Here is a 27168-nt window from a genome sequence, read left to right on the forward strand (position 1 = left end):
TCACTTTCATCGATTCCTTTCATCCGTGATGCCTTCATTAACACCTTTTTATGTCTCTGAAAATGGATAACATGGAAGTTTTGCAGCATTCAAAAAGGAACACACTGTAGTTTGTAAATATTTTTTTTTTTTTTTCTAAAAATCCGTATTTTATTAGTATCAAGTGTTTTTTTTTTTTACATAATTAGATATAATATTTACACACACTATGTAGAGAGAATTGAATCGACGTAAAGATACACATGGCCTTAAGATTCACAAAAGAATCAAAATACCAGGTTCATCTAAATATTCCAATGTATATGCAGTATTGCCGAGTCATACGAATGACTCAGTAATACTATTCATTGTGATTATTCGTTATCATTAAAAAATCTTTTAAACGCTTAATCATTATCATATTTACCTTTCTATCGTGTTAATCATCAAACGTAAAGATAATTGTGTAATAGAGTATGAATCAGCGCGTTTATTATATTTATTAATTAACAATCCAATCACTGATCCACTCTCTAAACATTTATCTTCAATCATTTTGATTTCTAGCTATGTATTGCACATTTCTATTCAATCGACGAGCATACAAATATTTTACAGCAATCTTAATAGTTAATTAAATTAAATTAATATTAAATTTGTTAAGAAAATAAATATACAGAGATACCAGTTCAGTCTTTTATCGTTAATCTGTTAATCGGGGAGGACGAGTTTAACGATAGAACAATGAAATCCTTTAAAAATGGTATTTAACTAAAGGATATGTTGTTCTAGCGTTAAACATTCCTTCGTTTTCATAATATCATTACATATACAGTGAGTGGCAAAAGTGAGGAGACACTGTTGAAAATAGAATACCTCTGTTAAAATTGGACTAAATAACTTGAGATTCTTTGAGAAGCTATAAAAATGAATTCACTAAAATATGTATTTTCATCGTTTTAAGAAATTACAATTTTAAAATTACAATTACAAATTACAATGAAATATTTTAGTGAATTAATTTTTATAGCTTCTCAAAAAACCTCAAGTTATTTAGTCCAATTTTAACCGAGGTATTCTATTATGAACAATGTCTACTCACTTTTGCCTCTCACTGTATGTATATTAACAGAAAAACGCAGTATTTTATTTTAACACATACTTGTCGTGGATGATACGAAGTGACTCATTACCCTTCATTTTTTATTACACTTACAGGAAATAAATGATCATTTTCTGGTGAAGAAACGAGCTGGTTAACAGATTAAAGATTAACAGGGCAATCGCGTTCATCGCTACCATCTGAACATTCTAAAAATCCATTACATACACGAGATTTTGGTAAACATTCGCCAAGAGGACATCGATGACCCTTGCAAGAAGCTATCGACGAACGAATGTCTTTCGCCGATAGGATATGCTCAATCCATGGAAGATAATGATAAACTTTTGTGTAGACCCCGGGTCTTCCGGGTCTGGCACAACCGTAACCGTTCGACGTTATTCCTAAGAAAGACGTGTTACAATTAAAATTAAATAATTTTAATGAAATAGCAGGTATAGAGAAACTTACCGTGAAGAGTGTACTTGTTGTCTGATGCTGAGCAAACCAGAGGTCCGCCACTGTCTCCTAAGCAAGCATCTCTTCCACCGTCCTTCAAACCTGCACAAAGCATCCCTGATGTGATCCTGTACAGTGGAAGGAAGAGAGTTTTTCTTCGGCATTCCTCCGTTGAAATCACAGGAAGTTGTACTTCTTGTAAGGTATCCGCTGTTTGACAAAATACTGTTTTATTAACCCTTTCGTTGCCACGCGAATTTCTAAACTCGCACAAGTGGGCCACGATACAAATTTCATATTAAAAATTTTATAATGGCAAAGAACTGCGAAATGTATTAAAATAACTGTACAATCTTGCCAATAATGTCACCCGTGACACAGTTTAAACAAATTCATGGTGGTCATCATGGCCCAAATGAAAAGATAAGCGCTGGTCCCATGGGACCACCGTGGCAGCGAAAGGGTTAACATATACATATACGTATAATTCCTTGTACACCCATACCTCGCTTTACGGCCTAGATACGTTCCGGAAAAGTTGGCTGTAAAGCGAAAAGCCGTATAACGAATCAATTATTTTTATATAAACCAATACAAATTCAATTGAATCTGTTCCAATTTTTTATAAAATAATATAGTTCTCTTTTCATTTCCTATAAAAATGCTTACATAAAAATAAAAGTACAGCATTTTTTTGACCGTATAACGAAACATTGCGAGCCGTAAATTGAAAAAATGCCGTAATTAAAAAAGGCCGTTGTAGGAGAGGGGAGAAAAAGACGTTTCTTCTTGGGATCGCCTGTGTTTTTTTTTTAAGTTTACTTATTTACGGGATCATCTGTCAAACTCGTCAGTGGGACTGACAACAGACGATCCCTGCCCCACACACCCATCATACCGCAATTCGGAATTCCTACATATTTGAACTGCATGCCGGGCGACCGCCAGCGAGAACACAATATCATCTCGCCGCCACCTAGCGGTCCCCGGCCCGAACGGAAGGCGTCCAGGGAGGCGAAACCATTTCCCCCTTCACTAAACGCCTACACCGTTATAGCGAAATGCCGTAAAAACAGCGGCCGTATAGCGAGGTATAGGTGTACAGTGTACAGTATAAATTTCTTCAAATTTTTTATCCTCTTAACGAATGCAAGTAATTATTACTCACGAAATATCCTTCCTATTTCGAACAGTTGTCCCCAGCCAGTTACGGTGCACATGGTGCCACTTTTGGCTTCTGCTTGAGGAAGGCACACCGGTCTAACATAATCGCTGAAGATTACCGGTTTCTCGAGCCTCAACATCGCTATGTCGTTTATAAATCCATTGTCGATGTAATCAGGATGCAAGGATACGTGGTCTACACGCAACACTTGTTCATAAGGACTTGGAAAACTTCCTCTGCGAGTTGCCCCGATCCTCGCTACCCAGTACTCGTCTTGAGCACTGCAGCAAATATTCAGATTTTTAATTGTATTATGGTGTAAGTTTCAATAATTAACTAATACGATCTTACTTACTGATAAAAGCAATGCGCCGCGGAGAGAATCCATCTCTCGTTGATAAGAGCCCCGCCACATTGATAGTCGCCTTCTTTGTACAAAGCTACTTGCCAGGGCCAACTTCCGGTCGAGGAACTACCACCTCCGACTATTCTGCAACGTCGTGAAACATTCGATCTGCTTCAATGAATCGGAGTGGCTCGAATCGTTTAATCGTTGAGATTGAATAAAGGTCACAGAAGAAATTACTGATACATTGAATTATTTTTCTAGGAGGAACACTTGGATCGCAGAAGATTAATAGCACCTTCGCCAGGCTGGATAAAAATTTGCTACACGAAGACAACGCAGCTGGTTATTTCAACAACGATCATAGTAATTGTAATTTTTCTGCGGAGCGTTTACATCCTCTCTTTAATGTTAATATCGAGCCTCAGAAGGAGGTCGTTATCCTCAAGCGCATTTGTATACAAATAGTTTTGTAAACGATGGATCTGGACGGTACACGTATAATTAAGAGAAACTGGTTCAGTGAGCGGGTATATACCTGGCCTGCGACGGGGTCTGGGTTCTTATTCCACACTCAAGGTTCTTGCACTTGACCCTGAGAATCTCACCGGTCGGGCACTTGGATGGTTTGAAAGTCAGAATCGTTTTGTCCGTAGGTTTCTCGTTGTAAGACAGAGTGTAATACACGCTGTTGGATGCTGGCTTTTCGTCCAATACCTTCTCTACTGTATCGTAATCTCTGAGAAACGATGAAAAATTTAAATTTCATTGAAAATAATTTTTGATAATTTTAAATAATTCTTAGGAAACGTTAGAAAAATCGAATTTAAGCAAATTAATTTTGATTCAAATTAGTACTTACTGATAAGTAATCGCTTTGCAAACAGCTCTACCGAGGTCCTCGATTGTCCAAATAGCTTGTCTCTCTTGCAAAAGATCGTCCATTCCGTTTAAACACAATTTTCCCCATTTGCCATTCTTTCGAATATTTAAATACCCTTTCTCGTGATAACTGTTAATCTCTTTTTTGAAATTAATCGCAGTCGTGTCGTTCTTCTTCGTGTTTACGTGAATAGAGTTCCCATGAGTAAGGATATCCTTCGTGTTCGACGATATTTCTCTTCCCGAGACGAGAGCTGCCGTCTTTGAATGTTTACGATTGTCAAACAAGCTTTCTTCCATAGTAGAAACATCTTTGGTGCTTACAATCTTCTCCAATTGAACATTGCTTTTAAATGTGGCACGTAACGTAGTTGATTCTGAGATCAAAGATTCGACAGCTTCTTGATCAAAGATGTCCCTGTTGGTGGTAGATTCTGTCTCTAAGAAATCTTCTTCATATTCTGTTGTAACGATGCCAGGATTACGATTTTCATTGTTAGGAAACGCGTTTGTTTTGTAATAATTTAACATTGCCTCGTCTTCGATCAACGCAGCACACTTCTTCTCGTCCTCTCCTCCAGGACAATCAGTGAAACCGTTGCAAACCTTATCCTGGTCTATGCAGGATCGACTGTTCCCGCAAACGAATTGACCCTCTTCGCACCAATCTGTTAAACAGTTGGGAATGTAACAAGCAATTGTTAAAAAAAGGTATAGATAGTTTTACAAGGAGAACTACCCAAGTGTAATGCTCATTTATTAATGAAACTCGAGCTATTGGATAGAAAACATAACTTAAATTCCATATAAATAGCAGCGTATGTAATTAATTATTAACAACAATTATAATTAAAAAATTATAATAAAAAAAAAGAAGTTGGGAACCAGGATTTGAACCGTGGACCTTTACATTGCGAGTCATGCGTTTTACCGCGGAGCTAACTGTTTGTATACGTAAGTTTATCAATTTAAGGACTACCTAACTTCCATTGTTAATATTTTTTAAACAATTAGCCGTATGCCCCTAAAATTGGATATAGGCGTGTTCAGCTCAACGAGCCTTACAAGGTGGCGAAGTTTCATTAATAAGTAAGCGTTACACTTGGGTAGTTCCCTTTACTAATGAATAATCAAAACGAATTGTTTATGTACAGTGAACGATAAATACCACAATCTGCTTCGTCCGAATAATCCCAACAATCCGCGACACCGTCACAAATCTTCTGATGTAAGAGTTGCGCTTTCAAAAATTCAGCGCACGTGCAGTTGGCCTCGTCTTCTGAATTCGAACATTCGCCTAGCATGTTGCATCTACCGCTGGCTGGTAAACATTTCCCGTCTCTGCATTGGAAACCGAAACAACGATCTGTGAAAGAAGATCCGACCTGTAGATAATTATATCCCAAACACCTCAGGTATACAAGGTGTCACAGTTTCAGTGGTCCAAAAGCAAGTGGGTGATAGAGGACATCATTTCCGACAAAAAAGGTCCTATAATAATATGTTCGATTTTTGATGGTTCAAAAGTTATTTCAATTTTAGTGATTCGCAACAAAATCGATCACTATTACTAAACTAATCGGTGGATTGGATTCTAATTCAGCTTACATGTACTTGATTAATGTGGCTATTAAGCAGAAAAACAAATTGTTTTCTATTTGCTAGAAAAGTTTATGAAATATCTCTTTATTTTGAATAATTACTGATTTTGGTATTTGGTCTTTAACTTCAAAAGTATCGTTATGAAAGAAAATGTCTTCACGAAAAGCGTGTTTTCTATTAGAAAAATCTCGATTCGTGGACTCGATCATGTAAAATTTTGATAATCTTACTACAAACGGATTTTGTTGCGAAAGGTAGAAAATCACTAAAATTGAAATAATTTTTGTACCATCAAAATTCAAACATATTATTATAAGACCTTTTTTGTCGGAAATGATGCCCTCTATCGCCCACTTACTTTGGGAACACTGAAACTGGGACACCCTATATATTTCTCAAAGTTTCAATCATATTTACCAGCTTCTAAATTCTGCTCAGTCGTAGAGATTATCATTTTATCAGTACGATCCTCCATTTTGTTCAAGATCTTAGTCAGTATTTCAACGCCATCACGAGTCATGGTAAATCCAGCACTGGAGTTCATCAAAGTCTCATTTCCAGTTGCAATGTCTGCGATCTCCTTCAATTTCTCAAAATCAGGCAACGGTCGAGGTTCCATGTTCACGTTAGAAGGTCTCAACATCTCCACAATTGGTTTTGACGAGTTTCTATCTCTTGCAGGTTGTTCACCGGTTCCAATTGAAGCCAACTGTTTCAATTTTTCCAAAAGAAACCGATTCTCTTCAACGGCAGAGATCTTCCTATCCGACGTCTGCACATTAGTGGAAGATCCTTGTGCCCAGGTTAGACTACCTTGATTAGAACTCTGATCTCTGAAAGAACGGTTTTCCTCTCTGTTGTTATCAGCAGGTAGTTTTTCAGGTATTGATATCTGCGAGGATGAGGTATCTTCTCCGTGTAGCTCTGTATGTATCACCGGAAGTGACGTCGAATTGGTAACGACGAATTTCAATACGACAGGATCTCCTTTAAAGTTCGAGGACACTTTGGTGCTGATGGACGTGACGACCTCGACGATTTGTTCGATCTTACCCTGTTTCTTCGACTCTTCTGCATCACCCCGAAGCTCCGAGTGATCCTGATCAAAAGAATTTCGTTTCGTCGTGTTCTTATCTCTGCTATGAACTCCAAACAATTGTTCCAGGAGCATCGAATCATCGGAGGAACTTCTATTCGTAGATTTCTCGTCGAGCTTGGGTCTGGGTCTCACGGGTCTACCCACACCAGTGTTACTTTTAGCAGGCGCTAGAGTCACTAGATTTTCTACCACATAAGCCTTCAACGTATCGTTATAGACCTTCTTACGAGTTCCCGAAGAGCTGGAAGGTCGATTCACAGTTCCATTGAACAACCAGCCGTCTAATCCTTCAACTCTATCCAGTGGCTTACCCTCCGACGAGGACGATTCATCTCCAGACTGTCCTGGGGTGTGTTTCAACGTGTCGATCTCAATGAACGTGGAGTTCCTGGACAAGCTGGGTGTTTTTGTCTCTTCATTCTTAACAACTAACTTGTCAATGTTATTGTACAATGGATGTATCATCTCCGAGTAAACCTCGGTGGTACTTAATTTAAGAAATTTTTCATTATCTATGATATCTGTACTTGATTCTGTTACTTCAGCATGTTCCGCTAACTCGATCTTCGCGTGTTTCATAGGGGAGTTTGTTCTGAAGGTATTGTCCCGATTTTCAACTGGAATTTCCATTTTGATCGTGGCCTTCAAATTCTCTGGCAACACTTTGGTTGCCTCTTTCTCGGTCACGTTCTTCTTTAATTCGTCATTTGTGTTTAATCTATGATTCTGTGTAAGCTTTTCCTTGCTGTTAATTATACTGTCCGTCACAGCGTTCATCTGATGTTTCGATGAATCTTTCTGCTGATTTTTATCGTTGTTCACAACGGAGGTGATCTTGTCTACGGGTATCGTGTGCCTGAACGGCATCAACGTCCCAGAACTCTCGATCAAACTCGGCTTTATACCTGCCCCGTTCAGATCAGGTGTCTTGTAGCTGGTATAAATAGGTTGTTCAGCATTTTTATCAACCTTCCTGTCTTGTAAAGCATCGCTCTGTTGTTTAGTAACCGCTTGGATATCCGAGTACCGATTTCTTGCCTCCAATTCAACGTCCACGTCTGAGACAGGCTCTGCTACCCCAACTCCTGACACTTCAGTCGTGGATTCTTCTTCGGTATCCAGATTCTGAACCAATTTTGGGGTACTTGAGCTCACCAACAAGTTATCCGAACTTTCCTTCTCCTTCGAATCATCGTTATCTTCATCTATCCTTTCATTATCGATTCCCACAGACGCGTTAGATACCCTCCAACCAGTTTCATTTTCACCGGAAGAGAGATGAGGCTTTGCTAATGGAAATTCTGTTCTTTCTGGTTCAGAAGATGTTCGAAGTTTGACATCGTAAGTTTCTGGTGGCAGTTGTCCAGCCACCTCGATGTCCGGTCTTCTGTTCTGGTCAACCTTAGACACCGTTGATTCAGTGAAGATCTGGCCATCGTCCAGCAAACCAGGTATTTTGTTCTTGAATTTACCATTCACCCTGAAGTTCACCATTTCCTGGGGCACGATTCTGTCACGAGGAAAGTCTGCGTCTCCTATGTCGAAGGTACTCATGCCAGGAACATCCACGTAGGCATTCAAGGTTTCTGCTGGCTCTGGAGGCTTCGACGAGTGGGGGATGCTACTTTGAAGAACTTGAGGAATCTTCGTGGTGGTGGTGGTGGTGGTGGCAGAGACAGCTGCTATACTAGTGTAATTTACTTCATAATTATTACTTTTAGTAGTTTTTTCAACGTTGTTCGGTAATAATTTGAATTCGGTGTTCACGTAACCAGGTACGATGGGTTTCCATGGCGAAGTCTCGAAATCAGGCTTCCGGAAGTCCTTGAAAAGATCTTCGCTTTCCACTGGATTTGTGGATGTCTCGAAGACTTTGTTCACAGTTTGTTGGTTATCGTCGTGTACGGTATAATTGAGTTTGTCTTTTGTCACCGAATCGATGATTGGAGTGGTTTGCGTCGTGGTGCCAGTTGCATGGGTATTGTCTTCCATGATGGAGGACTTGGTCGTGGTTTCTTGAGGCAAAGGTGCTTTGGTACTGTTCGTTGTATCTGATTGATGTTTCACTGTTTCTTGAGTTGAATTTGCTTTACCTGACGTGGTGGCGTTCACTTTTGACGCTTTATAAGTTCCTTGGATCGTTGGTATGTTACTAAAATCAATTTCAGACTCGATAGACTCGATCTGGGTAGGTTTTGTTTTTGCTTTGGAATTTGTGATCAGAGAAGTGTTCCTATTGGGTCGGAGAAGACCGTTCTTTGTTATCATCGCGTTCTTCTGCTGCGCGTGCTTTGGGTTCCCAGCCACATCTTGATTTATTCCTGAGTCAAAGAAAAATCACTTGTATTATACAGTTGTTATTGTTTAATGCTAGTAATCTCAGTTATTCGAGTAAGTTAATGATTTCTAAATAGCAGTTAAATATAGGTTGAAGAAATTGTAATTGTGCCACTAGTTTGTCGCAATCATCTAACGGATGCTCACTTTTTACTGATACACTCGTCAGGTCCAGTTCCATGTCCTTGAACAAGGAGGACGATGAATAAGTCTCCTTTGCGATAATATCCTCGATCGTGTCTTCGACATTCGTGATCGATCGCGGTATCTTCCTTCTGTCCAGATATATTCTGAAGAACACTTTTAGAACACCGCTTTCGAACCTGTCTATGATCGTTTGCTTGTAAGCGTTGCTTAAAACGCTTCTTCTAAACAACAACTCGAACTGTAATGCAATGATAGTTTATAGATCATGTCAGATCTGTTAGTTGAAATGAAAATTGTACATTGATAAACTCACTATATTCTTATATTTTCGTTCCTTCTCACGGAACACCATGCTCGTATTCAGTTTCAACATAGGATTATACTTTTCTCCTTTAGACACCCTGAAACTGCAGGTGAATCCAACGATCGCTGAAATTCAGTTTATTTTCAGTTCAGTTCGTTTATTACTTTCAAACAGTGGCGGTTCGTGTATAGACACTGTGGAACTGCAGCACCCCCTATTTCTACTTAATATTATCGATAACATTTAATATAACGAGTCCTTTTTCCTTTAATTCTTTCTATATACTTGTACAATATATAATCTTTAAGCTTAATGTCAGTAGCCATCCCCTAGTTTATGAAAAAGATACAAAAATCTTTGTATGGAATTGCGCTTCAGTTTCAGTTGCGCGCTTTTGACTGTACGCGCATGCGCACATAGGAAGCTGCGCGCGAAGCTGCGCAGGAGAGTTCTGTCGCTCCCGTAGAGGCCGGTTTTTTAAAACAAAGGTTACGAATTTTCTGGAGCAGCACCCTCACTAATTTTAGCTACGAGCCGCCACTGTTTTCAAACATAATCATCTTCTGTATATCAATATCAAAATACAATGCTCACCGTTCTTTGAATCTGTCCGAAGAGCTGGAAGAAAGATACGGTTTGTTTAATAGAATTTTGTGAGATGTAATTGTAAAAAGTAGGCGAGTGATTAAGTATAAACAAACCTCCCATCCATAAAGCGAGTCCTGCAATAGCGAAGACAGCAATTAATACTAGCATTGCGGAGATAATTAACATTGCACTGCCGACTTTCCATGTAGTATTGCTTCTTTGTTTCTTTGTTTGCTGTGGCGAGACTCTGGACCATGTTGACCGTGGTGGTAAATAATAATCGTTCTATAATTAGAAAAAATTGTCTATGTATTTAATAGTAATAATTTGGTTAATTAATTGTAGTATATGTAGCAGAAGGTAGTGCCATGTTATGTCTCTTATTTGAATATAGTCGAGGTTCCTTCAGAGTTCAGTATACATTCACTGACCAACTAACCGTTGCCATTCGACGATTCAATAATCGGAACGCGCAATAAATTTAGTCAGGTGTACAGTAATACCTGTAACGGTACCGGAGCCGAGAAGGAATGCTTGAAAAAAAAGAAGAAAAATGAAAAAGAAGGAAGTTTCCAAAGTCAACCACACCAGCTGGAATTGTGTGAAGGACTTGATATATTATTTTAATTTATGTGCATATGTAAATTGATAATTAACGATTTTGGTAGAGGGGTATATCTCTAATTTCTGAACTTTCAACAAACTATTTTTATTAAATTTCCAAATATTGCTTTGTTCCAGAAAAAGAAAAATTCAAGACTATAAATCGGAATTTCAAGTGGAAAAGGATTTGTTTCAAGTCAGAAGTGGATCAGTTTAAAATTATTTCTATTAAAACTTGAAATATACAAAAAACGGTGATTGTGGAATGGAACTAGCGTGTGTCACGGTCAGTTGTTACCTGAGATTTATCATTGAGTTCATGCGTGAAATCATTGAATCGATGTAAGAAGGACGATGGGAAAGACAAAGATTCGACCAGAACGAAGAATTCTAGACGCGTCTCTGTTCAGATTCTTTGTTAGAATTGTAAAATAATTCCAACGAGTTTTATTACACCAGATAAGAATTTTAATTGGATTATAATTATTACATTTATAGTTTGATCATAAGGATAAGAAATAATTTCATGCTTAAGAGTTGTGGCTGATAGAAACTTCACGCTCGTGCCGGTGGAAGTCAATGCGTAATGTGTAGTATGAGGTCGTTGCCTCCAAATATGGAGAGCCGAATTATTTGTTACGCAAGGTGAATGTCATTATCGTCCGGAATGACAATGGGATGCTTTGATGTTACGTGTACGTCATTTACACTGATTAATGGGTATACCATTCGAGTGAGCAGGTGATTTCTAACTTGATGAGAAGGATTGGTTCACAGTAACTACAGTCCCTGCCTATCGAATTAGGACCACTACAAATTTTCAGAATTTTTCACGTTTTCCGTAAAATTAAAAGGCCTGTTCAAATTATAATGATATAATTTATTAGCTACTGACATAATACACTACTACTGTACATAACATTGTAGGCGTTTAGTGGAGGGAGGAGAGGATTTTCGTCTCCCCGGACGCTTTTAGTTCGAGCCGGGGACCGCCAGGTGGCAGCGAGATGATCGGTGACAGTGTTCTCGCAAGCGGTCGCCCGGCATGCGGTTCGAATATGTAGAAGTTTCGAATTGCAGTATGATAGGTGAAGCCCCTGGTGGGTGTAATTGCTAACCCACTCAGGTTAGTTTGTTGAAGTAAAAGCGTCCTAGACCAAAATTCCTTACACGCCTACAATGAGTCAAGTATTGGGCCTTCCGTACCCCGCTGATGAACCTACCCGGCGCCACTTGGTTGGGAGGTGGCTGCTGGGAGATGGATCAAATAGCGCAATCGCGCCCTTAAACACCGCGGGTATAAGTGCAAATTTGGGAACGGCAGAGCGGGTTATAAATCCCACAAGGCTCCTTTGTACAATGATCTGTCTGGGACCAGGGATCGTCTGTTGTCAGCCCCACTGGGACGAGTCTGACAGATGATCCCGAGACGGGGAAAACCCCTTTTTCTCCCATCTCCTACAACATTATTAACACAGGTTAATATTTTCACCTATTTCCACCCGTCGTTGCTTTGATGACAGGTTGTCATCCTTTGAAGATCTTTATATCTTCATTATTTTCCCAAATATCTGTCCAATCTCTACAATTTTCTCCAAATCTGATCTCATGCGCTATCGATACTCGAGCCTAACGTAAACGCTGGCACGGACCTTAATCGCTCATCACCTACATAATTTGATTATTATCACGATAGTAACAAATCAATTGCTATGTATACATCGTTATTAACGTATTTAGTAATTTGAATGACCTAAGACAATTTTCCATATATGACATACTATTATACCCATAAAAGTGAAATTTCGGGGGGGGGGGGGGGGGGGGGGGGCGATCGGGCAATCGTCCAGGGCGCTAGATTTGTCCCTAGTATGCGAATATGCCGATATTTTCTCATTGTCTCCTCTCCCTATCTACATCTCATATAATGTTACATATGTATATGCTATATATGTTGCGGCATTTATGTCTACATCTTCCCTGACGCGTTTTTTAGCTCCTGAATGGGCGCCACGATAATCTTGCCCAGGGCGCCAATATTGCTAAAACCGGCACTGATAGTAAGTAATTTACAGAATATTCTGTAGCTGAAGAGTACTATTTAATAGTGCATCGTTAAATTCTTATCAATATCGTGATTCGGTGAGAAGTATTCTGCACTCTTTTTCCTGTCCTTTTTCTTAATACAATGGCAACGCTAACAATGATCAAGATGGTCACGTAGGGAACGCACCATAAGCATTGGTTCGCGCGAATCATCGTGCGAACTCTATAACGCCTTCGTTTGCACACCATGAGAATCCTTCCCGATAATTCTAAAATTTTGTTGTTTCTTTTTCTCGAGCATTACGTAGAGGCGTATTTTGAATTACAACGAGGTTGCTATTATGTGCTAAACGACGTACAGTATTTGCAAGACAAAGAAATGACGGGAAAAATGTGGCAGAGGCGCTTGGAAATCTGTGGGATTCATAAAGTCCATTCTTTATGGTGTTACTTGATTTATTGCTCGCTAACTTTTCTCATTAGCATCACAGAGCCAGGTGAAATGAGAAATGTCGACGAGACAGAAGGATAGACAGAAAAATATGTCATTTTGTTAACGTGAATTGAACATTAATTCTTCTTGAATTTGAAAGTGATCTACGCCATTAATTGAATATGTTGATTCATTCAATTTTCATTGGCAATGAGTCATCGTCGTCTCATCAGTATGATCCAGATGATCTGCATTTAGGTCAGCAGCTTCTTGAGAACGAAGTAACAATTTTCATCTCGTTTGCATGTAACTGCTGCCAGGAACAGAGGAAGTTTAATCATTCGGGATAACGATTGCTTCATGCTTAAACTTTGCGCATTGGTTGGTACAAAATTGTTACGTTCTTTTTCTCTTCTCACATTTAATTAACACTTGGATAAAAACGTTTTGTTATTTGGAAGATGTTAACCACTGTTAACAAATATTATAAATAATACAGTTCTTTTCAAGTTTTATTTTCAAGCAGATATAAGAGAATTTAATTTTTATTCCTATTATGTTCAGCAGAACTTCCCATCGATTCTGTAAGGTCGTTACCTGTTATAACGACAAAAGAGCCGTCCGTCCAGAGCTATGTAATTTCCGTCGAAGGACGAAGGTTTGTCGGCGTCTCGGAGAAGGCATAGAGCCCGTCGTTAGAATTGCCATTAACGTCGACAGTGCCGACGTTTGGTATAGCCCTGAAAAGGCCTCTGCAAAGAGAAATCTCAATGTTTGCCTTATTTTAAGAACTACGTCCTCGCCTTCGGGGAGTTTGCACCTTCGGCGAACTTTTCTTCGTGCTAAATGGCTTAAATCTAGTAGATACCTGTGTTGAATTCCAGGTTGGGGAATTAAAACCAACACTTTTGAACTTAGAGGTTTATTCGTCGAACGTCAAGAACAGCACTATACAAACTACAGAGATCTGAGGGAAGTATACAGGATGTCCCAGAACTGGGGTAGGACCCGTGGAAGGATGATTGCTGAGGCCATTGTAAACAACTTTTTCCTTTGCCAAAATGTTGGTTAAGGCTTCGTTTTCGAGTTATTAACGAAAAACACTGGTGCTGATGCACTTGATCACGACCACGGCTTGAACGCAAAGCATGCCCAACACTTTTGCGGTTCGGCCCGCGCTAAAGGCACGCTCTGATTGGCCAGTGTTTTTCGTTAATAACTCGACAATGTATATGTACCTATAGGGGTAAGAGTGAGAACTGGGTACAAGGTACAAGGGATAGAATAAGTAACCGGGTACAGGAGGCTAGATGAGCTGGAACTATGACTAGGATGTGTTTATACTATGATATCTATGTTGGCGGTGAGGTGGTCATACAACTTTACTCTATTTACTAATCACTAAACTCTCGGCGCATGCTTAAGCGCGACGCTCAGTGGCGCGGCTCGTCGGCGACAGAGGAGGCTAGTCTCCTACTCCGCGGGTCTTGCCACTCAAGCTAATTGGTCAATTTTTCAATTTTCAACAACGAAATGTGAGTAAACTACTAATTCCATCGAAAAATACTACAGAACTTTTCACTTCGATTTTGTGTGTGATCTACCCAGCGGTGTAGAGGTCTTCAGGGTATTTTTTAACACCCTGTATACGCCCCGTTGCGGACGGACGATTTTCACTGTGAGTGACTGTACATACATACGTTCACAGAATCACCTTTACTTATTTACCGTTGCAGATCAGCGTGTTTCTTAATGGAACGTTCGATCCTTTTTTATTCACTCAACCATTCATTACTCTCGTTACATTATTTCTTGAAATATGCAAGTGCCAAGAAAGAAAAGATTAGTGGTCTGCAGTTAAGCGACGTTACGGACCATGTCCAACTATGTGGATCACAAAGCGTGGTAACAGCTATGTGATTCTTCGGAAAGGCTATTAGCTTCACTACCGCGAAAGTGCGTTCTTACCGGTAAATGTAATAATCCATCGACCGGAAGTACAACACGTTGCCTTTCCTTTATTCATGAATTTAATTTATGATAGAAAAATTGAGAGTACAAATTCGAGAGATTAATTATTCCTGTTCTTAATAATTAGAGCTTCAACGTGTCAACGAACAGGGCCGGCCCTGAGATCTCGGGGGTCTGAGGCGAGCCCCTTCACATATATGACATAAAAAAGAATAGCTCAAATAAAATTTATAAAATTAACATTAAAGCTTGTATAACTAATTTAGATTTGCATTTACGTCGATTAATATTCAAGTAAACATTAATTACTGTTCTTGTATTCTTAGACGCAAAATCGTCTTATGGGGGCCGTGGACCTAAGGGGGCCCTAGGCGGTCGCCTAGTCTGCCTAGTTCCAGGGCCGGCCCTGTCAACGAAAATATATCTCTGCCTTTTGATTTCGTTCGAACGTCTCACGTTCGTTCTCACGCAATGATTAATGGTACTCTTGAACATGAAACGTTGCGCATCGATTAAATCCAACAAACAAAGAATTTATCCGAGGTGAAGTCAATTGAAAAGGAAAAAAGGAAGAAAAGGAAAAGTACGTTGACTCGACGATTGCTTCTCTGTTGCGCGAAACGCAAAATCAGGAAGAGGAACTACACGAAAGCTGATCTCATACATCATTCCTTTTATCACCGAACCATAAAGGTGGTATCCTTAAATCATCGCTGGGAGAATACCATAAATCATCGAACCGATGAGAACCGATAAATCAAACCCACCAGCTTTGCAAACGTACCATTTAATGTAACAACATTAACGCGATTTTCATGACTCCTATACAAGCTACAAGTAGACCAATTCTGAAGCTCTGATCATCGCATGATTGATAATATGAAAAGTCACGTATTGAAATGACGAGTAAGATTAGCCAGCCGTTTTCTTTTCGATTCTTGCCCGAGATAATGGCTCTGGCGAAGGAGAAAAGAATATAGAAAAAGGACGAGAATTGGCACAGGTGCAGTGTACACGTAGATGCGTGGACCATGACCTGGGCGGAGTCATTTCGCGGCCTTCGGCGGGGCGGCATGAAGAAACCACGAAGAGAAGATGCAACTACGAACGGCGAGTGCAAAGATCTCTCAAGGTCGTCACTGTACCCCTCGTCCTTGTCTTGTTTAATGAGACTCCATAGAAACGTCTACATGGGGTGCTCAAAAAGTTCGAAGAATTATCTTCTTCGTACCTTAAGATTCAAAAAACTTTTGCATGAGACGCCTTAAAATCATTTTGCGGAGAATAGAAATTTGATATACAGTGGTACCAACACGTCTGCTTTGGAATACGTCCTGTTTGGACGTGACAAATTTTGCTCGGTATACGACATAAATTTTTTCTGTGAATTTTGCGTCATTTTTAGATAATTATCTCAGAGGAAAAATTAAATTAATAATCAATTATATTCGGAGTTGATGTATCATTAATTGACTGATCATACAAGTAAGATAAAGGTTAGTTTGGTATATGTCCTATTCGACATAAGTCCAAATATTAGGAACGGATTAAGGTTATGTACCGAAGTACCACTGTAGTACCGAAAAATACAACTAAAATCATAATTACAATAAATGATATTAATTGATGATTATAAAATTTCAGTGAAAGTATGTTGGCATAGACTGGCCGATAAAATTGTAAGTTCAGAAGAAAGTTTTACAAAATTATATTATAAGCAATGTGATACTTGTATTGAATTGTAATTCAAGTGGCGCCTGGAAAGATATCGTGTTTGTAAGTGTACGTGTTCCCTCTTTACCCATTGCCAGGCTGATCTTCAACAAAGAAGAAAAGTAAACGGAGAGTGAACAAAAAGTAGACCGACCGAGAGCTCGCATTTTTCTGTCGAGATACTCGCTCGAAATTCCATTACAGTCACGGTATAAATATAGACTCGTTGATTTAGCGGGTACTTGTTAAAAGTAGCAAATTCACTTTTGTTTTATTTATTTTTTAATAGATGATATTCGTTTTCATTCAACTTGAATTTTACCACCTTACGTCGGTGGGATGGATTAAAATGTTAATCGAAGATTCAAGGATATAATTTATAAATTATTGACGCGTACAAAATTCGAGGATTTTCTTTTTATACGGGCAGAAAAATTAATTAAGCGTTCAGGTCACGGTACGGTGTTAAATAATGCCTGGATTCATTATGAAATCGGTTGGTCTCGTGAATGAGTTGAGGAGCAGTTAGTATGCGATCGAGGATCTTTCCTGCACGAGCTTAGGATCCACGGAAGGAAGCATAAATCCTTCGAGCTCGTTATTTGATTATGAATTAACATTAATTAACAACGATGTGGATCTTATGAAGACGTTTAATCTCGATCAAGTTAAAAGAATTGCTTCGTTTATTGTTTCTTTTTTTTTAAACTGCAGGTAATAAATTATTTATTAATTGCAGTGCAACGATTTACAATCATTTCCCAATTCATTATCTATTTTATAATTTCACACAAGAATTATAAGGTGAAAACTATGCGTTACTTTTATTGCCAGTGAGAGTACAATGGACTAAATATGTTATGTATCATTTTTAGAAGTTCCTGATGCCTGTACAGATATAGTTTGAACATTTCTGGAATAGATAGACTGGAAAAATGAATCATCGACAAAAACGCAATAAATCTGACCCTGTGAGCTTTGGGAGCGTTGAAGAATTTCCTTCATCGGCAGAGATTGCGATCTCGACGCCCGTGTAATTGCTGTAACCGTTGCTAGCAGCGTGTCCAGCAACAGTTTCTGCTCTCTGTAACCTCTTCGTCGACCGCGATCGTGTAATCATCACCTCGAACCGCAAAGCACACGAAACGTTTCAACGAACAATGTCCATGACTGAAGATTTCTTCCAACGAAGAAATCTTCTTTTCTACTCGTCATTAGACATTTACAAGGGACATTACCCAATTGACACACGCCGATTTTGATGCCCTTTGAGTATGATATAGAACTCAAAAAAATATTTGATACGTATTTTTTTTTATCGGCAATCGTTTATGCTGAAGGGGTAAAAAAAATGACAAAAATAGATTATTTTTCAATATATTTTTTAAACAAATAAATTTATCAAAAAGGTGGCTACATAGAAAAATTTGCTGTTCAAAAACACACAAATTCCATTATGAATTTTTCCCCTATACCTAATAGTTCCTGAGATATTCAAGAAAATATGTTTTGCAACCCCAACTTTGAGGGCTATTTTCACCCCTTCAGCATCGACGATTGCCGATAAAAAAAATACGTGTCAAATATTTTTTTGAGTTCTATATCATACTCAAAGGGTATCAAAATCGGCGTGTGTCGATTGGGTAATGTCCCTTGTTAGATGAGCGCCTGTATTTTTTCCATCGGACATCTTCAGGAATAAATATTATCTTCAATTGTAAAGCAGAAGGGATGTCTGACCGGATACAGGTCCACCGAAACAGGCGACCGGAAACACGCGTGCGATCCTCGAATACTGAGAACCGTTTAAGATTTGCATTTACGTGCTTCCTTCGAGGATCACGTAAAGCATTCATCATTAAGGGGTTGGGCTACCAGAATTTTGAAAAAATCAAAATTTGTTTTGCTTGAAAGGTGTCTTAATATCTTAAAAATGATATGGCAAAAGATTATTTGCTTGGACAGCTCCTTCCGGTCTGCTGCGAGCATTACTGAAAACTTTAAACGCATTTTTCTCGAAACCGTATTTCTCAAACTGGCCGGATTTATAAATCAAACGGATCATCACCAATCGATTTGAAAATTTAACAGTATATTCAAAATTAAATTCTATTGCATTATATTGCATAGTCAAAAATTTTACATTTTTGCAAAAATCAATATATCAAAAAAATCCTACATAGTTCGATAGATGTTCTTATATATAATCGAAAATATTTCGTTTTTTATCCTAAGTTAAAAATTGCAGGAGCTGCTGGTCCATTTAGCCCTACAAAAAAGAGGCGTCATCGAAGAAATGCTGCAGAGCCCATATTTTTACTTAAATCACTATACAAAAATTAATTTTTAAAGTTTATTTGTTGTAAAATGAAGGCATACTTACAGAATTAGGATTTATTCCATCATTTAAAAAAAAAAAGTTCTCAAAATATGCCTATTATTTTTTTAACTCCTTAAAAAAATTAGTAGCCTAACTCCTTAATGTACCAAGAATTTTCAGACGACCATATATTATTACACTATATAATTCAATGGAATGGAAATTGTAAACAACAATACGAACATGTTTCTTTTTGTAAGTGTTGTAAAAGCATGTACTTGAGGACTGTCGAGAGGAGCCGATGAACTACTTGTTTTTGTACACGTTTCATTCAGTTTTACCTTTCAGAATGTCGTAAGTCCTGATTTCATTGAGGAAGAAAGTGAACTGTTGTTTTTCGCGTTACGGTGTTCGTTTGTCGACAGTCTCTGTAAGTAATTACGGAAATTTACTCGTTATTGTGTGTACATACGATGATACATTTCTTCTTTGAAACACAAGACAAAGTGTTGCAGGGAACACGTTAATTAAGGCATCAAATGCGTGAACTTCTTCTGACCTCGGTACATACTTGCTTCTAATGGAACGTAAAGAAAGGTTCGAAGGATAATTACGGATGATGCCTGATGCATGGAACGGAATCGTTTTAACTGAGACGCGAGGATATTCTAGAAGAGGCTTCATAAACCGTTTTAACCCGAGTTAGAGGCACATTTAAGTAAAGCAGATAGGCGGTACGAGTTCTCCGCCTCTTCATGATTTACCACGAACCGGAAGGACCGTCGGGTCGTGATGTTGGATTGACCTTCTGGGTCTCTCAGGACCCTGATGCCTTGATCCAGGATTTCCAAGCATGCAGACCGCCTCGACGGTTCTGCGTGGGTATCATCTTCTTGTTACAGTTATGCTTTCAGTGCTGTGCGAATTTAGTCGAGGTCGTTGGCACCACGTAAGCGGTGTAACCTCTAGTTAAAGTAAGCTTGTAAAGATTGTTTCTGGGAGATGATGGAAAACGTTAATTAGCTGACTGATTTGAAAGGCTATTATGTCTGATCACTGGAGATCAACCAGTTGGCATGATTCTCCAAAATGCAATTGTTAATATACCATTAAGATTTCAAGATACCGTGTTGACATTAAAATGTCAGTTTGATTACAAGTGTCATTACACCAAGGGATAAAGAAGAAGACAACACATTACTCATAGGACAGATTACCAAGAATTTTCTTACATCTCTATAGGTGCTAAACAGATTTATATCTTACAGGATAGTTATTCGAATACCTATTTAAACATACATGAACGTCCGTGAGTCCTAGATACCCGAAGGTTCATTAGAAACGATTTATAGTTAGCACAACCTTCGATGTTATAATCTTGGATCAATTTCTCATACGTGTAATTGAGTTTCGCTAATGTAAATGATGTCCGTGGAACGTGACTTTGGGTACGGCTTGCCACGTCCAGATACATATGTATTATAGACTCATAATCCGAGTTCAATGAACCTAACTGTCCGGTATTATATAGTGATCGGGACTAGACAAAAAGGAAGGCCACCCGTTGCCTTCGCGTATAAATACTTCTATTACAATCTATGCGTTGGTTCATTAACAACGAGGCCTAATTACACCGTGTTCAAGTCGGCGTCTATGACAGAATATTATTTAAACGTCGACCAAGACCTGAAAGCGGATAATCAAGGATAATCAAGCATTACTGAAACATTCAGGATTTTAATTAATTCACGCTTCATTTTGATATTTTCCCATTAATTATTCGAACGTATGAAATTTGTAGTGGAATTCAATTCCATGGAATTCCATGGAATTCAACTGATTTTAAACAAGCTAAGCGACGATTACGTGGCATCGGTTGGCAACCTGTTAACAGGAAATCGTTCCACTTATATCGATAAATTCAACGTTCCTTGAGGTAGGAGACAGATCGGTATTACGGAATCTAGAGGAAACCTGTTTGAAATTTTAACAAGGTATATCTGGGAGGAATTCGGACGATGAACCGGCTCGTTCAACCTTGACTGATCAACGTTACCTAGCTCTAGATGGAATCCACGATGCATCATTGTCTCTTACACGGTGCCACGGCTTGAATTTCTTCGGTTGGATTCATTTGGTATTCCGGCCGAAGTATGCCAGTGAAGTAACAGTACCTAACCAACGAGCAGGGAGATACGTGAAACGGTCCACCTCTGGTGGTCCTATGCTGCCCAGTTAGGTCAGTGCCACCTCGGGATTTAATGTCACTCGTGGTGCAGCGGCAGAAAAACGAGGAACAACGACACGGAGAAGTGACTCTGAACGAAGGGAACTGGGATGATGATAATGGAAGTTCGTAGGAGTGGCGGTAAACAAACGTCCCCAGGTATACGCGAAGTTATGGCTGGAACGAGGAGAGAGGAAGATGAACAACAGCATTGTTATCGTTGATTTAATCATCCTCTTTGTTGCATCCTTCGTGGGCTCCTTTTTGTCATGTATTTTTAGGCTCTTTTTAATTATTTCATTGTTAGGAGAGGGTAGTCGTTTGAACTGCATTTTAACACCTATGGGTTCTTACAGGTTTTGGGGGAAATTCCATTAGGATATAGTTAGAGCGTCTAGAAGGTTGTGAAAAATTCAGTTGGTATATGGCCACTCTATCAGAGATTCTTGGAAAATTCACTTATGATGTGCTTAGGATGCTTAAGAGGTTAGGCCACTCTAGAGCAGGAAAAGATAGGCATATTTTGGGAATTTTCTTTTTCAACTAAGCATGTCTTCATTTTACAACTAATAAACTTTAAAAATTAATTTTGGTATAGTGATTGAAGTGAAAATATGGGCTCTATAGCATTTCTTCCATAACGCCTCTTTTTTGTAGGGCTAAACGAACCAGCAGCTCCTGCAATTTTTAACTTAGGATAAAAAACCAAAATATTTTTGGTTATATATGAAAATAGCTATCGAACTACGTAGGATTTTTTTGATATATTGATTTTTGCAAAAATGGCGTATTTTTTAAAAATCGCCAGAAAATTATTTATGACAAAAGAACTATGCTATATAATGAAGAATGTATACCGCAGTTCACCAGAGTCCATAACTGCGATGCGCAGTTTGGAAGATGGTGGGGGAACGCAGCGAGCTCTCTGCTAATCGCTTTCCACTTCGTTTGGGAGTATCGCCAATCAGGGCGAAGATGCGCACTGGAGAAGCGCGAAGAACGAAAACTGGTTTTTTCGCAGTTATGGACTCTGGTGAACTACGGTATACTTCGGTAGAGAATTTAGTTTTGAATATACTGTTAAATTTTCAAATCGATTGATGATGATCTGTTTGATATATGAATCCGACCAGTTTGAAAAATTCAGCAGACTGGGGGGGCTGCGCCAGAATTTGAAATTCGAGTATTTAGTAACTTTTCTCACCCATAATCTTTTGCCATATCATTTTTAAGACATTAAGGCACCTTTCAAGCAAAAAAAAATTCCTATTTGTTCAAAATTCTAGAGTGGCCTAACCCCTTAAAAGTCTTTTGTAATTATAAGTTTTAAAACCGAATGTTAATTATGGTATAATTACATTCGAAGCTAACGAACTATTTATTAAATTGCAGTAATCAGAAGGTGAGTATTAAGACAGAAGATAGAACGGTACAATTCGTAGGATGATTATTGATGCAACATGCGTGTTCATTCATGCGAATACGTTCTTCGAACACGGAACTCTCGCGTGCAGTAATCTTCCGGGACAATTTTCAGCCTTTACTTTGTAACGTAACAAAGATGAAAAATCGGTCGACGGATCACGGACATTATTCTCGGCCAATGTTGAAGCTGATAGCGATTTGTCTGCGACTCGCGTTCTTAAGGTTTCTCAGCATCGACAAAAGGACGAGGAATGGCACTACTGCCATCCTTCTGTATTATTCGATGCGGCATCGCTATGCAACGCAACTACTCTTGCCATATGGTTCCTTTTGTAAATTATTAACGAGAATACGGCTGTCGCGACGAGTATTGGTGTATCGGTAAATCATAGCCGACGGTGTTATTGTTAATATCGCGGATCGTTGGTCACAGATTCGCACGTGGAGCCCTGTAATTATTTAATCCATTCGTACTGGATGGCTCGAGGACTTATTAGATATCGACGCATCTGACGAGTCTTAATTATTGTTGACGAAAAAAAGTGTTAGCAGTATCAAACGACCGATTTTGAAACATTGTTTCAACGAGACTTGAACATTTTTTCAATAAACATGGAAAGGATGAACGAGAGAAGAATGCAGTCGACTCGGAAACAATGGCGTATCTGTTGCTCGAGGGTCAATGGACATTACAAGGTAAAGCACGCGTGTCTTTGACCGGAATGACACGCAGAAATAACATGCTTCATCTTGATGAGAGGAAAAACCTTAATTGCGTTGCAAATTTTAATTGTACAACATTATGCACGTGAATCTGAATGGAATAATCGTGAAAAGAAATATTATTTTTGAATTATTTTTGTATTAACAACACTTTATTTTGCACTAATTTATGACACAAGAAAATAATTTTATTCACTTTCGTCTCTGATAAAAATAATTTTATTCCTCGACTATATTTCAGAGCTACAATTTCAAGCAAAATTATTTCACAGAAATGTTGAATCAATTTCCAGGTAAAAATCTGAAAGCAATATCTAGCGGACAGAAAGGCATTTGCCTCCCGTGTCGTTTGCTAGAATGCACGTATAGAGGGTGCGCAGAAAAATAAGAAACACGTAAGTTTACCCTTTCTACTTGAACCGCTATTGCTGTGTCTCGGACTCTTTTATATCCTTCTAACATCGAACGTATTCGTATTTTAAACTGCCGTAGAACCACCGGGGGAGGATAAGATGGTCGATCGAAGAGGATGAGGAGAGACATCGTCGAGACGTACGGTGAGAAAAAGATAGGAAAGAAAGTTGAAGAACGTCGGATCATCATCATCATCATCATCTTTACGCGATGCCGAGCGAGGCGAACTTATGTAACGCTTTCATGCAAGACAAGGCCAAGGTTTCTCTTGATGCAGTAGCTGTACGTGTGGTCCGTTCGTTTCATATTGTTTTATGCTGCAGTTGGCGACGCATTTAATTACGTCTATCGGAAGAAACGAGACGGATCTTATTCCATGGACCACCGAGACTGTTGGAATTTAGCATTGAAAAGGGACAATCGTAGATATTTGATTGTACAGTCTCGTGCAACCTGGCTTTACCTTTCGGAATTCAGCACTGAAAAGGGACAATCGTAGATATTTGATTGTACTGTCTCGTGCGATCTGACTTTATCTTTTGGAATAGCAGTGAAAAAGGACAATCGTAGATATCTGACTGTACAGTTTCGCGCAACCTAGCTTTACTTTTTTTTTTAGACGGAGAAACCTAGCTTTACCTCGATCAGAAGAAGCGTAAAGCATGTAGGTTTTTCCTGTCATTATTATTTTGCTGTTTGAATTTTCCTTCCGGAATTTCCAAATCAAAGGAATAAGCGATTGAACGTTGCATTATTCATAATTATTTTGCGCACGTTGAGTACGAAACGAGTTTTTTTTATAATAGATGCAGTCATGTTCCTTCTTCGTAAATCTGATGCGTCTAGCTACGTAAAAACGATTTCCGGAATGGATCATAACGGAGTCAAGGTGCAGGCATCCGAATATCCGGAGAACATACTAACGAATGTAATAATTTTTCATCAATCATTCATACGTTGTAAAATTTGAAAATTTTTAAAGAATTTTTCTTCACTCACCTGATACGGATAAGCACCTGGCCTGTAATAGCTGCCTGTATTTATCGCTGGATAACTTTTGCTACTGCCGCACATAGATGCCATCTTCTTCGATAATTTTTCTTCTTCTTTCACTATAGTAAGTCTAATATGTTTATTAATCTCACGTAGGAATTTCGAAGGCGATGGAACGTGTTCGTTATCTGAAGCTTATCATTTCTTCTGGGAATCACTTACAAAAGTTTCAACTAAGTTACTCAAGGTCACGAAGTAGCACAATTTTCTTTCTTTTTTTTCAGGTTCACTACGGTCCCGTTAAGCACAGTTCCCGATATATTCAAATAGCTCTGCTTTTTTTGTACCTCTTAATGCGACGACCCATAAAAAACCAGTTCATTTTTTCGGGCCACCTTTAAATGCTGTGGAACTTGGCCAAGCTCGTTCTCTTTATCAACAAGTATTCACTATTTGATATCGATTTCTTGAAAGATTTTATCTCCAGTCAATGATACTATAAAACTGGATCTTCCTCCTCGTTTCCAGGCTGCGTTCAAACGAGGATCTCTCTGGTTGAAAATCCAAATTTCGATGGTAATTTTCCAAATAATGGGAAAATTTTATATAAGTATTTATGGTATTTTGCAGTATTTCATACAAGAATCTTTGAGAGGTGTTAATTTCAAGGAAAAAACGAGCGGTTTAACGAAAATGAGAGGAGGCACGAAGCACAGAGGAGTACGTCCTTACTCCGAGACGGTTGACCACCAACTGACAGCGGAAGATCTTCACGCACCGTCGTTCTTCATCTTCATCCTTCCCGCTCGGTTAACCAGCCTGCTTGTTTGCCGCTTATTCGACTTCTTTTTAAGCCAACCAGCTTTGTCGGCTATCTTTTCTTCACGCCACTTTACTTTTTGGCGGTATCTTCCTCGTGGGAACCATTCAGCCACTCGTGAGCACCACTTTACTTCCTTTTAATTTTCATCGTTCCTTCGTTTCTTCATCTCCTCCTATTTAAAGGGGGGACTTTCTTTTTTTTCGTGAAAAATATCAATTGTTTTACATTTTTGGAAAAATTGAAAGGTGTAACTAATTAATTTGAAACTTTGCATATGTTTATATCATACTTTTGTTAAGTTATTAAAATTTTTTCAGTTCATTTTGCTCACCCTTACAGTTCTTATTTACTGAATGATATGAATATATACAAAGTTTCAAATTAGTTAGTTACACGCTTCCATTTTTCTAAAAATGTAAAACAATCATTTTTCCCCCAAAAAATTAAATTCTCCCCTTAATCTCCTCTTCCAGCTTCGTCAACGCGTGAAATATGTATAGAAGCTCGGTGATTTGAATGCGCGCACGGTGACTTCAATGCGCGCATACCGCATGATTTCAGGCGAAGTTCATTGCACAGCAAAGTTCCAAAATTACTATAACAAAAGAAATTATTCAAACGCTTCTTTTGTATTATTCGTCCATTGTACGCGACGAGTCCTGCTGTTTTTCCATTATGTTCACTCATTAGTCTACTGTTAACAAAACGGATGGCCGTTCCATTGTCATTTTGCTAACGGTAATAAATTTGCACTCGCAAAATTTCTCATGGTGGACGTTAGGTGTCCACGGACGCGTTTTGACGGCCTGATTCCTAAGCAACAGGAATCCAGCTGGTCGAGCTCTTCTAACGGAATTTCGCGAAACAATAATCTACTTCTCTCAGTTCTAATGATAAATTGCGCATTTAAAATTAAGTAGTCAAATTTTCAAATGAAACAATTTGATATAATATTGATAAAATATTAACAATCTACTTCTCAGTTCTAATAATAAATTGTGCATTAAAATTAAACAGTCAAATTTTCAAATGAAACAATTTGATATAATATTGATAAAATATTAGCAATCTACTTCTTAGTTCTAATGATAAATTGTGCATTTAAAATTAAGTAGTGAAATTTTGATATTTTGAAACAATTTGATATATTGGAAATATAATATTGAAAAATCTTTATCAATATGTGGTCCCGTATCGATTGGCCACGAAAGGATTAAATTAACTCATGAGAAATGTCATTTCGTTAATATAATGCTGTTAATTATTCCCTTCGCGTCATTGATCTCCATTACACTGTCATTTACACTATATCAAGTTACAGTTATTTAACAGTTACCTACTTGTACTTCTCTTTTCACTATAATTATACGTCTGTATGTCGCGTTATAATAATTTACATATATCTGTCGTTAGTTGGAATGAATCTTAATTGTAAATGTAATTATAATACGCGTGCAATCACTGTCA

General features: G+C 38.5%; 1 protein-coding gene and 2 long non-coding RNA genes across 4 annotated transcripts; 2 read left to right on the forward strand and 1 right to left on the reverse strand.

Annotated features, from left to right (window-relative positions):
- Nucleotides 1-120: 120 nt before the first annotated feature.
- LOC117605997 (uncharacterized) lies at nucleotides 121-25644 on the reverse strand. Of its 2 annotated transcripts, none has more exons than XM_034327924.2 (13): nucleotides 24885-25644; nucleotides 10124-10295; nucleotides 10017-10040; nucleotides 9432-9547; nucleotides 9119-9356; nucleotides 5953-8955; nucleotides 5102-5299; nucleotides 3914-4601; nucleotides 3590-3790; nucleotides 3061-3195; nucleotides 2709-2986; nucleotides 1553-1750; nucleotides 121-1485 (listed from the first exon to the last, which is right to left on the reverse strand). In XM_034327924.2, the coding sequence occupies exons 1-13, from the start codon at nucleotides 24966-24968 to the stop codon at nucleotides 1244-1246; spliced, it is 5577 nt and encodes a 1858-aa protein (XP_034183815.2). In that variant the 5' UTR covers nucleotides 24969-25644; the 3' UTR covers nucleotides 121-1243. The 2 variants fall into 2 exon arrangements, with proteins under 2 accessions (XP_034183815.2, XP_034183814.2); XM_034327923.2 differs by having other exon boundaries at nucleotides 3061-3219.
- Nucleotides 4521-12384, forward strand: LOC117606002 (uncharacterized). Its single transcript, XR_004581850.2, has 3 exons — nucleotides 4521-4644; nucleotides 5088-5348; nucleotides 10752-12384. It is a non-coding gene; the product is annotated as an uncharacterized LOC117606002 (long non-coding RNA).
- Nucleotides 13795-17514, forward strand: LOC117606001 (uncharacterized). The gene is made up of 2 exons (XR_004581849.2): nucleotides 13795-16559; nucleotides 16708-17514. It is a non-coding gene; the product is annotated as an uncharacterized LOC117606001 (long non-coding RNA).
- Nucleotides 25645-27168: the final 1524 nt, after the last annotated feature.

Source organism: Osmia lignaria, chromosome 2, assembly GCF_051020975.1.
Source record: "Osmia lignaria lignaria isolate PbOS001 chromosome 2, iyOsmLign1, whole genome shotgun sequence".
In the NCBI taxonomy this organism is placed as follows: domain Eukaryota; kingdom Metazoa; phylum Arthropoda; class Insecta; order Hymenoptera; family Megachilidae; genus Osmia; species Osmia lignaria.

Excerpts from the sequence above, each read along its gene's own strand:
- LOC117605997 (XM_034327923.2), bottom strand. The coding sequence starts at position 24,968 with ATGGCATCTATGTGCGGCAGTAGCAAAAGTTATCCAGCGATAAATACA. Across the intron at positions 10,041-10,123 it reads ACTCGCTTTATGGATGGGAG|CTCTTCGGACAGATTCAAAG; the intron begins GTTTGTTTATAC and ends TCTTTCTTCCAG. Across the intron at positions 1,751-2,708 it reads CGAAATAGGAAGGATATTTC|CGGATACCTTACAAGAAGTA; the intron begins GTGAGTAATAAT and ends TTTGTCAAACAG.